General features: G+C 25.3%; 2 protein-coding genes across 3 annotated transcripts in view; one reads left to right on the top strand and one right to left on the bottom strand.

Annotated features, from left to right (window-relative positions):
• Window positions 1–21: 21 nt before the first annotated feature.
• Window positions 22–8,645, top strand: LOC107456287 (alpha-ketoglutarate-dependent dioxygenase alkB homolog 6). Of its 2 annotated transcripts, none has more exons than XM_016074119.4 (6): window positions 22–253; window positions 2,379–2,508; window positions 2,585–2,631; window positions 4,625–4,729; window positions 5,290–5,394; window positions 7,846–8,645. In XM_016074119.4, the coding sequence occupies exons 1-6, from the start codon at window positions 221–223 to the stop codon at window positions 8,104–8,106; spliced, it is 681 nt and encodes a 226-aa protein (XP_015929605.1). In that variant the 5' UTR covers window positions 22–220; the 3' UTR covers window positions 8,107–8,645. The 2 variants fall into 2 exon arrangements, with proteins under 2 accessions (XP_015929605.1, XP_071034840.1); XM_071178739.1 differs by lacking the exon at window positions 22–253 and adding an exon at window positions 594–1,178.
• A 1,305-nt stretch (window positions 8,646–9,950) lies between these two features.
• Window positions 9,951–15,402, bottom strand: part of LOC107456277 (uncharacterized) — a gene marked incomplete in the record, with an annotated part of 7,634 nt that continues 2,182 nt past the window's right edge. The window contains 2 exon segments of the mRNA XM_043039417.2: window positions 9,951–11,295; window positions 11,810–11,928. Coding sequence (XP_042895351.1) covers window positions 11,168–11,295; window positions 11,810–11,928 — 247 coding nt within the window.

Raw genomic sequence — 15,402 nt, 5'->3', positions numbered from 1 at the left:
GAGGTTGTTCAGGTATTATTTATATCGTTTAGCTGAAATTTTTATAAGATGGTTTATCAGCTAAATGAAGCTTAAAATGAATTAAATAGATAGCCAAATGCTTAATGTGGAAAAATCTAAACAAATACTAATCGAAAATTTTATTTTTTCGTACAATTCTTGCATTTTTTTTGATAGGTTTATTATAAAATATATATATTTTTTTCATATCTGATGTCAAATGATTGAATTGGAAAATTACAAGTTGAAAGAGGTTTTATATATGTCTCTTTTTTTTCTTCTTCCCCTTCCTTCCCTTCTTTCCTTGAGCTAGAAATACTGTGAAATTAAATTTTAGGATTATCAGAAAGAGGATTATTTTATTATCATGAAATTAAATTTTTTTTTATTTATTCGACCAATTTTAGAACATTAATTAAGAGTGAAATCAATGAAATTCAAATGAATACTTGATCAAATCGCCATTGTCTTAGAATTTTAATTTTTATACGTATTTAATTAACGCTGTCCGTCTTTGTATAACTAAACTATTATCTTATGAACAATGAATATCTAATTCATTATATTTAATTTCAGATTATATAACAATGCAGTGTTTAAAAATGATATAGATCAATGGTTGTGTGGGGAATTTAATCTTAGACTATGTCAACCTTCATCTATCAAAAGGTACCTCGTGTTAGAATCAAGTTAACATGTCTTATATACTAGAGAATTGGTATTTAATATTTATAGTGGTAGTTACGCCACATTACTCCCCTTCCAGAATTTTATCTGTGATAGAATTCGATGAACAATTGCCACTAGTTGATTAATGCTGTTTATTTATTAACTTCAATTTTTTGCTCATTATTTTTTTATTTTTTTCTTCCAAGCATTTCGCTCGGTATTTTTTTTTTTTAATAGCTTTTCGCTATTTTTTTCCATCATTTTTTTTTTATAGCTTTTCGCTATTATTATTTTTTTTTCTAGCATTTCGCTCATTATTATTTATTAACCGGGAGACTTTATTTACTTCACCGGATTTTTTTTTTTTTTGAGCAGTATATTTTTTTAGGCAAATCAACTGTTTTTAATGTGGATTCATCCATCAATATTGACAATTTCTTAATGTGGTCCGTAGGTCACCAATGTGGGGAATTTAATCTTAGACTATGTCAACCTTCATCTATCAAAAGGTACCTCGTGTTAGAATCAAGTTAACATGTCTTATATACTAGAGAATTGGTATTTAATATTTATAGTGGTAGTTACGCCACAGTTGTTTACTGACATACACTTTTCAGTGAAATTATCAATTTAGAGGATTAAATAAATATGGACTTGAGAGAACTGGAAACTGTTATCCTGCTATAATTTTTTTTCTGGAGAGAAACTTTCTCAATTGAATTTTTAGTGCCCTGTTAGAGAGACTGCATAATTTCTAGTTATTTGTATATACAAGTGAAGAATGCTCTTCTCCAATACAACGATCCTTTTTTTTTCTTAACATAAATTAAAATGAATGGATACAATATTATTTTAAAGTCTATCAACATATAAGAACCCTACTATTATTTCCTATATGATGACCAAAATCTCCAGAATTACCCTTAAAAGAAGATTTATCTACAAAAATTTACTATATCTTGTATTTACTTTATCTATATATGAAAATTTACTTTATCTACATAAATTTACTATAACTAAAATGATTTCATAATGTTTAAATTTATAATCTTATCTCTAAATCATGACTACATGATTTTCTGAACATGTATTCATGATCTTAGTAAATTTCTTACACAGTTGCTAGAAATATGCAATTACTTTTAATTATTTAATTATAATTTCTGATTGAAAGGTTAAACAATGTGTTATTCGTGTGTTTCCTGACTTTTGCTGATATTACAGAGGAATTATTTTTTACATTTTTAAAAACTTCACAGAACTTAAAGATTGCCTTTAATTAAATTTTATTATTTTATCACAAGTAATTCGATTTTAGCTTAAAGATTTTAAGACTTCTGTCGACAATATATGTAAATGAGAAAAAAAGTTATTTATTAGTTTGTTTTCAGTTTAAATTACTTATTTTATTTTATCCAAACCTATCGATTACTTCTTCACAGTTAATATTTTACTTTGATTATTTTTGTACTCTATTGATATAAAAGCCTAACATTATAATATTCATTTCTGTTGGTACTAGAAGTGTCATTATATATTGTCTGTCAACTCTAAGTTGTGCAGTTCTTGTCTTGCGAGATGTGGCCTCTTATACAATTGATATTTTTCAGAATGTACATTTCTGTAGAATTCAAACTTTCTGAGCAATAATTATACTTTAGATCAATAGCTTTATAACAAAACTTAAGAGAAACTGATTTTTATTTTAGTTACCAAATTCTGTTTATTATATACCAAATTTCATAACTTCTGAAGAAGAAGATGAGCTCCTGAAAAAAGTTTATAGTTCACCCAAACCCAAATGGAAAGCCTTATCTAACAGAAGATTACAAAATTGGGGTAGGTTAAAATTAAGTCTGCTTTTAGTCTTCAAACATTTTTTCATATATTTTATATTGCTAATATTATGTTGTAGGTGGCCTTCCTCATCCTAAAGGCATGATTCAAGAAAACCTGCCACAGGTAAAAAAAATTTTTTTTTTTTATTAAAATGAAAATTTTTTTCTTTTACAAATTATGTTTTTTCAATAATTGTATTCTTTGTATGAAAAATGCTGAAAATAGTTTAGAAATATTTTAATAGATTGCAATATATGAATTTGTATATTTGGCAAAAACAGATTTTGGCACATAACTAAAGTGGATAAGTATTCAAATTTTCATTCAAGGTAGATAAAAGGATTTATAATTAGAGGAAATGTTGATTTGACAAATAATTATTTAGCATGTTTTAAAGGGCTTTATTTATGACAAATATGCTGCAAAATAATGTGTTTCTCTGATAAGAAAAATATGCATATTATTAAGTTATCTGTATAAACAAAGAGAAATTTGCAAAAATAGATACTTGTAACATTACTATTTTTAGTGAACAAAGTGATACCATACTACAAATAGCTCCATTTAGCTTTGTCTTAAATTTTTCTGCCAAGCTGGTATTTAAGTAGTACATAGAATCTGTTTTGTGTACTGCATGGTTGATATTTAAGAAATATTGAATTTAAACTGAGGAATAACTATGTACCAGCCTAGCCCTCTATATGCACCTATCTTATAATGATAATGACGTAAAATTTAAAGAATACAAAATAAGAGTATAGTTAAAATAACATTATTATCACTCCGAAAAATTAAAAATTAGAAAGGAAATATGTGAGAATCTTTCCTTTGATAAATGTTTTTAATGGAAAAGGTGAAGCTACTTAATTGTGTACATTTCTTCCTAATGTTATCTACAGTTTGAGCAAAGCAAGTAAGGTTAAGCCAATTCTGTTATGCAACTTCTACGACTCATAATGTTCTGTCTGGTGGTGCACGTTGTGTTAAGAGCACACTTTAGTAAAAAAAATTTTGTAAGGGGTAAAGTAAATTAATCTCAATAATTAAGACAGAGAATAAAGAGTGTGTTCTGATGAAGACCTTTACTTTTTCCCATTAAAAGTTTTTTTATATTATATTATTTTATTCTTTGTGTTTATATATATATATATTGCTGCTATTAAATGCTTTTAAAAATGTTGAATCTGAATCTTTTATGGTCAAACCGCGTTATCACAAAAGAATATGAATTAACTCTGTGTTTGTTATATGGCTAGTTGAAAACACCTCTTTGAGCCAGCTGTATTTCTCAGTGACCTTTAATTTTGCAAAATAGTTTTAAACACAAAGATTTTCTTCCTGATTTTTGTTGAAGAATTTAAAATACTTTTAATTTTATAATTCTTAAAAACTTTTTTTGAAAATTGAAATCTAAAAATTTAAATCCTTCTTGAAATTCTAATCAAAAAAAGATTACCGTGCTTGATAAAAAATTATCTTAATTTTCCGCTTCTAGTAAGTAGAAAAGAAGTAAACATTAAAGATGTTTCTAATAAATAAAAATATTGTTTCATCACATTAGAAAAGAACCAAAAGTTAATTTAATGAATTCAAAACAAACTGGCATTTATGAGGAAGTATTTACTCTTGACAGTAATGTTTCAGTATGTGGTGATTGGGAAAAATCAGGAATATTTAAAAAGGCAAAAGAATTTGGATTTATATATAAAAAAATAGGAAGATGATAAAACACTCGAATTTCAGCAAATTGTAAAACCCTTTAAAAAAGCAAAAATATTGATATTGTTTGAAGTAAATACTTGTTGTATCAGTACATTTATTATCATGACTGAATACTTAAAAAAGATTTAATATTTGATTCATTTTGTAATATCGAGGTTTGACTGCATAAATATGTATATAAAATTTTTTTCTCCCTTCGATTAAGTATGTTAGTGGGAATTTTTTTGTCACATTTATCTAACATTGTTACTATTTATTGTTTAATGTAGATTAATAATAAAGCAGATAAAACAAAAGCAATAAAATCCAGAAATGGAGCTAGAAATCAACTTCAAAACTCCATAAATTATATCAAAACTTCATAAATTATACCATATATATGTTTTTTATTTAGTGGCTAACAGATTGTATTAAAAAAGTGCAGAACTTGAAGATTTTCCAGTCATGTGAACCAAATCATGTTTTAGTTAATGAGTATCTTGCTGGGCAAGGCATTATGGTAAGATAGTTTATAGTATTTACATACAGTTTTGTTATATATATGTTGACACCTGGAGGCTGAGTGGTAGCGCTTCGCTCTCCTGTGCCACAGGTCCTGGGTTCGATCCTCGGGCCGGGCAGGGTTGACTCAGCCTTTCTTCCCTTCAGTGGGTCGATAAATGAGTACCAAAAATGCTTGGGAACTGAACACTGGGGGTTCTGCGTTCGGCTGACCGGAACATTTGCTCCTGCACCCCAGAGCCCAAGGTCATGAAAACTGAGATGGGCTCAGAAGGCCTTGGCCCTATATGGGCTATCGCACCACTGAGTTTAGTTTAGTTTAGTTTGTTATATAATTAAAGTGGATGATATTTTACGTTTTCCTGGATTCATGAAAAAAAAGTTAGAGCAATTATTTTTAGTGCAGATTATTTTTAAAAAAATGAACGTTTCTATTATTACATTTTTCAATAGTTTCTTTAAATCACCTTGAATAACTTTAATAATTGAGGAAGTAAACTGAACTTTTGTTTTATTGTTATAACTACTAAACTTTTACTAATGTGTCTATAATTCCAGCCTCATGAAGATGGACCACTTTTTTATCCTACAATAGCAACCATAAATCTTGGCTCTCACACAGTGCTAGATTATTATGAAAAACTGAGTGATTCTTCTGATATTGTAAGTACTATTGGTGAGTTTTTATGATTTTTTTAGCTTTAATTTATGTTTGGATAAATCAAACCATGTTCTACTTAATTTTAAATTGATGAAGATTTATTGACTATTTGAATGTTAAATGCAAATGTTTTGAGCAAAGGAGAAAAAAAAATTACCAAAGTGAAGGGAGATAGATAACAGTAAATGGAATATAGAAAGCATAGATCAAAATAACAATTAAAAATGCATAACGAAATAAATTCAGATATTTTATTCTTTATAATTTCATAAAAAACATGGTATTAAATAAAAATATCATTAAAAAAACTCAATAATTTAGCCAAGCAATCTGAGTACTTTTATGTTTTTATTTTAAGATGCCTTTCATTAATCAGAACCTATGGCACAAAAGATATCTTATTTCAAAATCAAGAATTTGCAATGTAATGTAATTAATTTTCTTAATTATTTTTTCATCTTCTATACATCATTTTTTCCAAATTTATCTTTAGCTGGTTGAGGTTAGAACTAATGATAAATGAATATTTTCACATTTATAAACTATAAACAAATATTAAAATTATTATCATGGAAAAGTGTGAAACATTAAAAGAAATTTTACATTTCTAGTTTTTAATGGTACAATTATTGTAACATTTTAGTGTTTTGAACCAAATTTTAAGTTTGTAATAACATTTGCTTGGAAATAATACTTTTCTAAGTCAAGAACTAATTTTATAGGATTCTTTGAACATATTTAAAAAATATACTTATATATATATATTTTTTTTTAGACAAAACCAGAATATTTGTATTAGTATTTCACAATATTAGATTTATACAATATAAAATTATACAATACATAAATACAAAATTTTCTCCTGTGTCAGTAATGTACCAAATAAGATTTTTAAACATAATTCTGTTCAAAGAAACAAAAGTAAATAATGACAGAAGATTTTTCCTTTTATTATAAGAATCTTTAATTGCGGTATGAACATGGATTAACATGCAGATGGATCAATATATTAATGAACAAGGTTGGAACATTTAATCATATACAATATCAGTTTTGCAATTTGCGTATTTAGAGTTACATTTATGTCATAACATATATTTTATCATTAAATTTTTTTATTAGATACATAAAAATTTTTTAATTTGTTTTAAATATTACTAAAAAACATTTTTTCTGGGCTTTAAAAATTTCAACTCTAAGATATTTTGATTTATGAAATCTGTCTGCATATCATCAGAATTTTCTTAATATATTTTATAATTTTCTACTTTTATGCAACTCTTTTATTTTATTTGTGTTACGTAATTTACATTGCTATTATAGTGGACAATAAAATTTTTTCACCATCTTCTGGAAATCTCTTTTCTGGATTCTCTTATGGTTTTCATTCACTTATTAATTTTATATTTACATGTAATTTATGTTTTACAATATTGGTTCATGTTTAATGAATACAAATAATAAATACTATTGTTTTTTTTGTAAACTAATGTATTTTTGGAATTTTGATATTCCATAAAAACTATTATATCTCTTTTGTAGGATTCGGAACCGCTCATTATACCTCCGATATATGCATATCTTTTTACTTTGTATGCCTTTCTATTTTTAAAATGTCCATTGTAAAACAAATTTTCAGTGATTATTCTCAATTTTCAAAAAATTAAACTTTATTTATAAAGCTATGATTGATATTTCATCATAATTTTATGCTATAAGTTTTTATACCAATAACTTCTTAACCCTCAATATGGCTTTGGGATTAAAAAAAATCAACTATATAGATTTATAAAATTACTATTATATAGATTTAAATATTTCAGATAGAAATCTATTAATTTGTTAAGAAGAGTTCATATTACCACCTGATACACACTCAATGGGCTCCTTTCTTAAATTCTCTATCAAAAATGTTATTACATAAAAATAAACTTAGATTTTTATTAATATAAGACTGACCAAAGCAAATAAATAAGAATGAAAACAAGTTGAATTGAAAAACTACAATTTGTCTTTAGTTTGATTTTCACTATATTATCATTTTCACAACTATGTTAAATATTTATGACATTAACGAAAACATTTATTTAATATAGATTATATAAATTATTAATAATTGCATAAATTTAAAACTTTTCTTTTGAACTCTAAAAAATAAAATAAAAATTCTAGATAAAATAAATAATTACCAACTGAACACTTGATATGTTCTCTTCTGCATTATACGAAGAAAAAGAAACTTTTAAAATCCAAAATTGTAGTTCTTTTTATATTGTTATTCTTCAAAGATGAATACTGTTTGGATGAAGCTAGTGCAGCAAGTTTTTAAGGATTGTGTTTTGTAAATACCATTACAACATTACAAGTGTTTTCATTTGCTTTGTTTATTTACAAGAGATTTCTTTTTTAAATAGGTTTTATAATTATATTTTGCTGGAATTTTATTTTTTCAGAACTCTAGTATGGAAAATAAATATGTTGGCTCTTTGTTATTGGAAAGATGTAGTCTTCTTATTGTTCAAGATGACTTGTATTCTAAGTACTTACATGGAATTTGTGAAAGAATGGCTGATACTATTGACAAAAAGATTAAGAATATTCATTTGTGTAAAGTTCAAAATGGAAGTGAAGTAATCAGAAGTACTCGAATTTCATTAACTATTAGACATGTGCCTTTTACTCGTAAAGCCAAATTCTTATTTGGAATAAGGTGATGCAACAGTTAATTTATTTTAAATATTTTTTATTTATAAATGCTTCATAAAATAAATTTATTCTGTAATTGTTACACAATACAAATATTTTTGAGCGCAATTCAACATTCTTTTTATTAAAGTTTACAATTATTTGCTATTATTGATTAAGTACTAAACAAATATTTTATTACCACTACGTTTGAATTATTTCCAGAATTAGCATTCAGTTATTTTAGTCACAAAAATTCTATTTGTTGTAATTAAAGATTCTAGCTACTTCCTTTTTCTTAAAAAAGAAAAATGTTTTTTTTCAACAAAGTTGAAATAAAATTCTTCTCTTGTTAAAAGTATTTCATTGAAGCAACTAATATTTTACAAGTTATTTATTATTGAGAACTTATTTTATTTCCATAAATAATCCTCATAGTACTCCCATAAATACTTCTATGTACATTGTATTCCCCATTGAAAGAAAGGCTACATGTCATGTAAAAATTTATATTTAAAATGAAAATTTTTACTATGTTTGTTGATTGAATAAATGATGAAAATTTTTATTTAAGGTGTTTTATTTGTTCATTTTTATTTTAATTTTTCTAAGGTCATTCAAACGTCATTTCTATTATAGTAGTTTTCCCAACTTTTTTTTTTGGAGTTTCCTGTCTTTTTACTATTGCATGAAGCACTTTTTTTACCTTTTCCAAAAATAAAAACATTAATATTCTAGATTTTAGATTATTCAACATATTTTAAAAGCAACAAAAACATGTAAAATTTTGACATCAATGCTTTGATATTTAGAATATATTAAAGAAAAATGCTTATATAAAATATTAGATAAAATTTATTAGTATTACAGTATTATTTTAGCTAATTATAAGATTTTTCTATTGCTAATTATAAATATTGATTACTGCTGAAAAGAATACAATGCAGGCCGCTTTTGACGTTCTAATCTATCTCTTTGAGTTATTTTCATTTGTAACAGAATTGAAAAGCTAGCCTTTTAATAACTGCCTAACTTCCTAGTCAACACAAATGGAAGCTAGGCCCCGGTAGCCCCTTACTTACTGTCGTCAATATTAAATGTATATGAGTGATTTTTCTTCAATATATCTTCAGCTTAAGATTTCAAATTCAGTTCAAGAAATTCATCTTGTAAACATAAGGAGCTTTTTCAACTGACAAATTAAATGGAAGTTTTACTAAACCTATCCCCATATCAGATAAATTTAATAATGAATTATAAAAACCATTTTCTAAAAAATGGTAACATTTTTCAAATTAAATTTTTCTTACTGTGCTTTTCTCTCTTACACTTTTTTTCCCAATAAATCATTAAAGCAGAAAGTTTAATCAGACCAAACTCATTCCACCCATAAAATGTCCCTAGATGGTCATTACATGGGTGGGAATTCATACTTTCTTTCAATTCCAAATAGCTCTGTTACATAGAAAATTCCTTTTTTTTATGAACATATTTTAGTGTAAGTTTTTGTATCAAAATTATACAAATCATGTACTTTTTTATGTTATGTTATTATTGTTCATAACAGTTCCTTGTGATTCATTTGTGATTGCTATCGTTGCTATTATTGAAACATGTAACAAAATTAAAATCTTTCTCTTTAATAAATAATTATACGAATTAATTAAAATTATAAGAATCATCTATTTTTTAAAGTAGTAATGTAGCTTTCTAAATCTATTTTAATTTTAATAAAATTATCAATATTCTCAATATCGCTATCAACATTATGTTAAATATTTTATTATATCATAATTTTATTACTGTTTAAAACAGTTCCTGGTGATTCAGTTGTGATTGCTATAATTGCCATTATTCAAACATGCAACAATAATAAAATCTTTCTCTTTAATAAACATTTTTTTGTACACTATAAATTATAGACAGATTACACACATAAGAGTACATCTACAAAATGATTTATTACATAAAATTTAATGACAGTAAAAATTATACGTATGATGACTAGATAAATATTTTATATCACTACTCTGCTTCTGAGGATTTTCAGCAGATAGTCAGAACATAAATAATATTCAACTGCAACTTAATGTAACTATGGGAAAAAATTCCTCAAAGATGAGTTTTAAGAAAAACATAAAAAAGTAAGAGCAAAAGAAAGATAAATTAGATACAATGAAAAATTGGGTAAAATAAATTTATTTACAAATAGATTTGTTTACTAACAAATTTATTTAAGAATAATTTTTTAAAAAAAAATTGATAATCACTTTGATTTCTTTCTTAATATAAGGTCTGATATTGCATATATGCCAGTTTTGATTCTGACTAAAAACAACAAAAAGTTTAATGAAACACTATTTTAGTATTTTTTAAAAAAATAAAAAAATAAATTATGAGAGAATGTTATGAGATACTTCTAAAAACTAAAAATGTTTCTAAATTACATAAATGCCTGAAGAATTTTAATTTTAAAACACAATAAAACAAGCAAAGCACAATAAAACAAAACACAATAAAAACACATCAGAACTTGAGTTCAGAAATATATCAAGAGTTTACGAGAATATAAAAAAAATGTAAAATAAATTAGATAAAAAAATTTTTTTTGCAACTTTGAAGCTTACTTAGATGATATTTACATTTTAAAGTGTAAAATAAACGTGTTGAGTAAGCATGACAGGTTAGACACTCAATGCTTCATAATGTCAAATAACATGAATGCTATGCCAAAAATAAGATTGAGTTAATTCCATATGAATAGTTTTTGAATTCTATATTAAATTCAATATAATTTATGAGCAGTATTTGATTATAATAAATTTTCTTTGCAAGATTCTCTCTAACATTTATGCAGCAGCTCGACGAAATTGTGACACTCTCTTTCATCATTCATCTCATAATGATTAAATAAAACAAATTTGCTCTTTTTAAAATCATGTGCCTGCTTGTTCTGCTCACACGACTGCCAACATCACATATATATTTTAATGAGATTCTCAAATTAGATTTTAAATTTGATTGTGGTTGTTAAAAATACATGAAAAGTTTGAATAATGAAAAGTATGAAAGTTATTTACATGATTCTTTTCATTGCATTTTTCTGGAGACACTTTTAAAATGAAATTGTCTTCTTAAAACTTCATTTTCATCAAACTCCTCTCTAGTTTTTTTTGCTGGAAATCTTAAGCTTATTAATAACCACAACAATGTAAGTCCTGTAAAAAATATATACACTTCAATAATTTATTTGAATGTAGTTTGAATACATTATCTAAAATTTCCTTCCAACCAAAAAATTCAATTATGAAAATTAAATCAATATTTAAATTAATTAAAACACTTAAAAATAATTAACAGCTTTTACTTAAAAATATGCTAATTTAGTAAAATATTTTAATATGAGACTTGTAATACTTTAGTATTTTTACAGAATATAATAATTTTTACAAATTATCTTTTAAACATATTAACAAAATGAACCGGTTACCTAACAATCGAAAGCGGCAGGGCAAAATTATTTTGGTGTTGAACTGTTTTGTGATAAAAATAGAGAATTACATACATAAGAACTTTCTTAGATCTATATTATTCTGGGAATACAAAATTTTCTGTATTTACCTTGTTTGTTATAAACCTCAATATATAAATAATTATGGATCTGAAATTAATTTAAATAAATAAAATTTTAATTTATTTTAGTTTAGAAGGGAAAGACAAATAAAATATTACCATTTAAGGTGCAAGGATAAATTGTTGGCCCATGCAGGAGAATGGTTTTATAAAAGTATCCTTCCACAGCGAAAAAACTGAGATAAAATACGATGACACAAATAGACAAAATTAGGATCCTGTTAAGAAAAGAATATATGGTTCAAACTTTAGGTATTTATTTAACTAAAATGTATTTTTAAAATAATATTGCAAAATATTGAACTACTTGGATTGAAAATACAGCTGTCATGTATGTAATTAAATCCTTAAATCAATGTCAAAATGTTCAAAACATTATACCATTATATTTTTGCCTACTTCATTTCATAACCACTGTTTTTATATTTGCTCCTTTCACTTCTTAACAATCACAATTTAAATAACTATTATTAATAAATACTGGTTAAAAAAATTGTTCTTACAGTAAAATTTCTTGACTTATTAACATATGACAACTTATTACTATTAGATTTTTTTCCAAACGTTTCATATTATAAACCAATTGATTATCAAAAATTTTTACTTCTATATAGAATATAGGAATATTTTCTTTGGGAGATAGCTTAGTAAGACTTTAAATTGAAAAATAATGTTTAGTACACCCACAAAAATATAATATTAAAATAAAAAAAAAGTATTAACAAAAAATCTAACTTTTTATATAGGAATGTTTTCGATCCTATTAAAAAATATTTAGATTTTTTGCAGCTTTATCTGCATAGGTTCAATTCTTAGGCAGACTTTAAACTTAAAATGCTGTGAAGCATAATCATATAAAAGAAAAAAAACTCACACATTAAAGGAAAAAAGTTACAGTATTCACACAAAATTAAAATTTTTTTTTTACAGGAGTGCTTCTGTGTCCTGAGGAAAAATATCTAAAAATTATACTAAAGAAGAAAAAAAAGAGGGTACAGCTAAAATTTCCATGATTAAATTAAATAAGTGTAACTCTATATGTACAGCATATAATGTACAGTGTGCTAAAAAAATGGACCATCCTGAATAACTTTTGATCTAATGATCAGATTTCACATTCCAGGACTCAATCTTAAAATTTGAGGGAGTGACCTTAAATATGCTAATAAACAAGTGCAGATGATATTCTAAGTTACAAAATCAGACACAAAAACATACTTTCTTTGAGTAAACAAAATTTTTTTTTGACAGATTCGGATTTCTGACCCCTAAAATATCTGGGAAATATGGTCCCAGTTATTTGGTTAGGAGAATGCTCCTAAGTTTGGACCCTTTAGTATTAGTTTTGCTTTTTGCTATATCTCGAGAGCTTTTTAAGATAATTGAAACATTTTTGCACCCAATTATAAAATTCATTTATCCAGAGAATTCCATGGAAATAGTAACTTTCAGTAAATATTTATTATTTTATTTAATAATGGTCAAAAAAAATTTTGAATTGTAAAGTATAAAATTTAAGAATACCTTAAAATTCAAAATTTTTTCGACCATCATTAAATAAAATAAGTTACTTTTTGTTAGATAAATGAATATTATAATTGTGTGCTAAAAATTTTCAATTAGCTTTCAAAGTTCTCAAAATATAGTGAAATATGCAAAATGTAATATTAAAATATAAAATTAATATATAAAAAAGTATTATTAGTCCAAATTTTGGATTACTCTCTTGTTCAAAATATTGGGACCATATTTTCCAGATTGCAGCTACCCCCTATATTTTGGAGGTCAGAAATCCGAATCCATCAAAAAAATATATATGTTTAGTCAAAAAAGTACATTTTTATGTCTGATTTCGTAACTTAAAATATCGTTTGCACTTATTAATTACCATGTATCAAGCCATTAAGATTGAGTCCTAGAATATGAAAATCCGAACATTATTACAAAAGTTATTCAGTGTGATCCGTTTTTTTTATTTAAATTTTTTTTTTTTACTCAGTGTACATTAATTTCCAGTAATTAAGTAAAAGACCATGATATCTAAAAACTCTTGCGCCACATTTTTCCTTTATACTGATTATTATTATTAGAAATAAAAATATTTTTTTTCAAAGTTGGAATAAATTTGGTTTTATAAGAAATTATTTTTATAAATTATTTTTCTCAGAGACCATTTTTAAATTTTATTGGATGTATACAAGAAGTAGTCACAAGGAAATAAATAATTAGGGATTTAAACAAAAAGATTTTTAAAAAAAAATTGTGGAAATTTTTTTATAGTTACATCAAAAATATATAATTTCTTATGGAGAAATTGCTTTTTTTTCCGTTTGTTCGATTACTTTGTAACTAACAATCCAACATTAACCTTTTCAAAAAAAGAAGTATAATATTCTGTATCTATTAAGTCAAATTGACACAGCTTACATATGGTTTGTGCATTCTTTTTAGATTCAGATTTTAAAATGCTGAAATAGCCTATCAATTGATTAATTTATATATTTAAAAAAATATCGTAGAAGGCCTTCCTCTTTCTAAAAAAATGCAAGAGTAAGTTTGGTAAATACTGTAAGATACATTGAAGGCATACTGATTCCTAGAGATATTTTGCTGCAGTCAAAGAAATTTACTCAGGAGTATCAATTTATCTTTTACAGTTCTCATGGAAGCTTTTTTTTTTTGTCTTTAACATTACAGTGAGACTTGTTTTTGTGCGGTCCTTTTTTATGCGATTCTGTTTTTGTGCGATTGGTTTTATGTGATTTTATTTTTGTGAGATTTTTTTGTGTGAATTATTTTTATGCGGTATATGAATCTTAACGGCGTTAGCACCAGTTTAATGTTTCCTATCAATGTGCATATGCATGTTGTGGACAAACTCTGATTACGTGGTCTTCTTGACAACGATGTATCTGAACTTCGCGATGCTCTGTTTATTTACTTTCATTAGTTCATTTATTATCGTCAACTCCATTTTCTCTTCTGTTTAAAATTTATTCTGCGCTAAACAAGTTGAAGTAAATCAGTAAAAAATCGTTTGCTGTGTTAAAAAACTTAGTGTTTTAAAATTAAACCGTTATTTTTATTTTGTAAATTCTCGGCTGCTTGTATCTCAAATACTATACGCTTCGTATTCAGAGTTTTATACACGATTCATTAGATTAAGGATTCATTTTAAAGTGAGATTAAAGGTAAAAAAATTAATTACTTTTGTTTCTATTTATATGTAGTTTTTATGATTTTAATTTTATTTTATCTGATCACCGACTTTATGGTACCAAAAAACAAATCAATTGAAATCCTATCTTCAAGCGATTTTCAACCAATTCATTCCAAGAAGATGCGCGTTTTGGATTACAACGAGTAGCAGCAAACTATTTAATGTATAATTTGAAAACTTCTACATGTATATGTACAATGAAGAATTAAATATTTTTAAAATTTCTTTAGGTCTAATTTAATTATTTAATTTTATTGAAAGCATTCTCTTATCTATTTCATAAATCATTGATGTATTTTCTGAGTCCGACTTTTTTTATGCGGTCCCTATCAACCGCATAAAAAAAGTTTTTGGTGGTATATGGTACAAACTTGTTTATTACATGTCAGAATTTATAAAATTTTCGAATTTTTTTTTGTGCGATTTCTTTTATGCGGTCCCTATCCACCGCACAAAAAAAGGTTTTACTGTA

This window comes from Parasteatoda tepidariorum, chromosome 3 (genome assembly GCF_043381705.1).
Source record: "Parasteatoda tepidariorum isolate YZ-2023 chromosome 3, CAS_Ptep_4.0, whole genome shotgun sequence".
NCBI lineage: Eukaryota > Metazoa > Arthropoda > Arachnida > Araneae > Theridiidae > Parasteatoda > Parasteatoda tepidariorum.
The sequence above is the reverse complement of the archived record's forward strand: the minus strand, read 5'-3'. Positions and strand labels throughout refer to the sequence as shown.

Bases quoted from the DNA above. Each gene is read 5' to 3' on its own strand.
- LOC107456287 (XM_016074119.4), top strand. From the start codon at position 221: ATGATTGAATTGGAAAATTACAAGTTGAAAGAG. The intron at 2,632-4,624 runs GTAAAAAAAATT...TTTTTTATTTAG, and splicing joins TTCAAGAAAACCTGCCACAG to TGGCTAACAGATTGTATTAA. The intron at 4,730-5,289 runs GTAAGATAGTTT...CTATAATTCCAG, and splicing joins TTGCTGGGCAAGGCATTATG to CCTCATGAAGATGGACCACT.